General features: G+C 59.8%; 1 protein-coding gene across 1 annotated transcript in view; it reads right to left on the minus strand.

Moving 5' to 3' along the window:
- Window positions 1-3,076, minus strand: part of INTS3 (integrator complex subunit 3) — a gene marked incomplete at both ends in the record, with an annotated part of 35,435 nt that overhangs the window by 814 nt on the left and 31,545 nt on the right. Inside the window, one exon of the mRNA XM_009577086.1 lies at window positions 1,136-1,211. Coding sequence (XP_009575381.1) covers window positions 1,136-1,211 — 76 coding nt within the window. The remainder of the gene's footprint in view (window positions 1-1,135; window positions 1,212-3,076) is intronic.

Here is a 3,076-nt window from a genome sequence, read left to right on the forward strand (position 1 = left end):
CGGGGGGGGGGGCAGGACCCACGGGGCACACACGGGCAAAACGCAGCGTTGGCTGGAGATTGAAAGGGTTTTTCCACGGTACGATAGCCAGCAGCTTGCATAGATGCAAGCCGAAGTCCAATTAAAAAGCTACAAGAGGAACTGGGTCAATCACTGGTGATCCTGGGGGGAAAGGCGAGGAATGCTGCGAGGGAGAGATCACGGGCACCAGCCTTGTCCTACGCAGCGGCTAAGGGGACCGTGGTCCTGGCAAAGGTCTGCGTGTCCATCCGAGAGGCTTACTCTGTTAGTTCAGGGTGGTCCAAGGGCCAGACTAAACAGCAGCGAGGGCCTTTTTGCTCCCAGTTCCAACTTTTCTGACTGCCCTTTTGCCATCGCCTCCCAGTTGCCCTCACCCCTGCTGCACTGGGAGAAGAGGTTACAGCTGTCCCCAGAAAGGCCTGGCCTCCAGCACCGCCACGTCAGCTGCTGCATGGCAGGGACCAGCCGACTGCGCGGCACTAGCCACGGGGTTGCACCAGCCACGGGTTTGCACCAGGACAAGTTCACATCCCTGGAGACGCAGCAGCTGGGACCACGTGGAGAGGCTGCAGAGCTGGGGGAGATTTTGGGACTTTCCTTTCTTGTTTTCTTTTTTTTTTCCCCTCTGCCTGGCCAGGCTGCGGATGTGCAGAGCCCTGGATTACGCTTTGCATGGCACTGCGGAGAGCCAGGGCTCCCAAGCCATCGTACAGCCAGCCTGGTAAAACCCATTAGAGCGCACAGCTTGGATCACACAGCTAAATCGAACAATCCGATTTAGGGCAGTGATCCTTTAAGCAGTGGCAATAATACCATGAGGAAATCCAGACCTCAGCATAACACGGCCAGCCCAAGAGCCTCTCTCAGATGCTGCGTGAGCAGCCAGCTTCTGCAGGGATCTTCCTATGGCGGCATGGCCACAGACCACAGCCCTCCCGATCAGAAAGGGCAGAGCTGTGCTGGAGGCTGCAGCCTTCTCCCTTTCCAGGGACTTGGGGTCTCTCTGCAAAATGGAGGCCCAAAGGGCAGGAAGGCTTGGGGGTGCCCAGCAACTGCTCCACTTTCACCCCCGCCCTCTCTGAGATGCTCTCGTGCCTGCAGGAGTGCTACTCACTCAGGATGTTCAGCACCGAGTCTTTCCGAAACATGACGAGGTTCCCCATCATCACGTGGCACACCAGCTCCTGCAACTGGGCGGCAGAGAAAATGGGGTTAGCGGGATGCCCAGGCTCTGCAGAAGCCCTCTTATGTGGGGGACCACCGGGCAGGTCCGGAGAGCAAGCAGGGAAGCTGTCGCTCTGCCAACATCTCTGCAAGAGCGGGGATCCAGCGGGGAGTCCCAGAAACCCCGTGGGCTGCAGGTGGTTCATAAATCAGAGCTGGGTTAAGCAGCTCCAGGGAGAAGCAGCTGTTGCAAGGAACCAGCAGAGGCAAAGAAGTAATGAGAGGTTAATGGTTTCACACATCAACACCCAGCCTGGGGAGCAAGTGTCACGCAGGACAGACAGCAGATCCCCGCAGACTGGGCCAGGGCGGGTGGGATGGTGTCACCCCGTTCGGAGAGCTTGGCTGCCAGGCCCAGACAGACCAGCTCAGCTGCTGCAGAAGCGCTGGGGACCCGCTCCTTGTGCTCCCGGTGCTCTCAGACCCAAGCTTTTGCCGACGGATGCACAAAGCCCACCCGGGGGCTGGCAGCAGGGAGGGCTTGGCAGCCTGCTGGGAAAGCTCCGACAACCCCAGACCTCTCTGCTCAGGGCCCTGGATCGTCCCTGGTCTGCAGGACGGGAGCTGACACTACCCAGACACTTGGTGCTTCCTGCACTGAATCACCCCCTTCATCCCTGGGAGAGGTGGAAGCGGAGGCAGGGGGATGAGACGCACGGGGAGGCTGCCCAGGCTGCACCGGAGCAGGGACGGGAGCTGGGGAGCACCGTTCCCCGCTCCTGCGCTGACAGGCTCAGCAACAGAGTGCACCTTGGCTCTCAACCACCTTCCTCCCTGCTCCTCAGCCTCTGGATCCAAGCTGCTGCAGCCTGCTCGGGCGCAGGGTGCTGGAGGCACGCAGAGGCCAAGGGCAGGCTGAGCTGCCTGGGCTCTGCCCCACGGCTCCACTCGCAGACCCCACGTGGGCCGGGCGCGGGGCCCACGCAGCCAGAGCATCGTGGGGAAACAGATGAAGAATAACAGGAAGGAATGAAGGAATTGGAGGAGGGAGGGGAGAGGAAACGCTATGGGCCTCTGCTGGGAAAAACAAAACCTTTGCATTTCAGCACGGGGCAGAGCCCAGGAGCAGAGGAGTAAGAGCAGGGCTGAGCTGGGGGGGTCAGGGCATCATGACTCAAACCCTTCCTGTACCCAACTTCGGCTCCAGCCTGCCAAGCAAAACTTGCTGGCGAGGCGTTCTGGCCCCTGCGCAGCTGGGAAAAGCACGACTGGCCAGGAATGGTGTATAAATAGGGCGAGTTAAAGGGTTATCAGCAGATCACGCTCCAGACGAGCCTAGACAGCAGAAACACGCAGCACAGCATTCTTGCCAGTGCCCACCTCCCCGCCCCCAGCTTTCGCCGTGACTATTTTTGGGTTGCTCATGGCAACTCAGAGTGACCATGGGGAAAGGTTCCTTTCAGCAGGGTCTAACAAGGGCTTGGCCTTCCGCTCGTTAGCCTGCTGAGCCTGCAGCAGATCTCCCACCAGGACGGGAAGAGCTGAGCCCTGCCGGCCCGCAGGCAGCAGGGGACGCGCTGCCTGCACCTTTCCTGCGCCCTCCCGCACACGTGCCTGCTGTGACACTGCCCATAGCTTTGCATCTCCCCAGCAGCACTAAGCACTGCCCTGCCACAGGGCTTATTATTGATAATTATTATTATTGATTGCCCGCAGCAGCACTGGCTATAGCGGTGCTTTTTGCCAACGCCTGCAACTCAAGAGATCCCTCAAGGGATCGGAACAAACCCAGGCAAATCTCTCTCGGCATGCCTGCTGCAGCTCGGTGGCCAGGGAGATCTCTTGAAAGAAGCAGCTGGGATTCAGCCTTCTGACACCGCACACCGCAGCT

Source organism: Fulmarus glacialis, unplaced genomic scaffold (assembly GCF_000690835.1).
Source record: "Fulmarus glacialis isolate BGI_N327 unplaced genomic scaffold, ASM69083v1 scaffold19804, whole genome shotgun sequence".
In the NCBI taxonomy this organism is placed as follows: Eukaryota; Metazoa; Chordata; class Aves; order Procellariiformes; family Procellariidae; genus Fulmarus; species Fulmarus glacialis.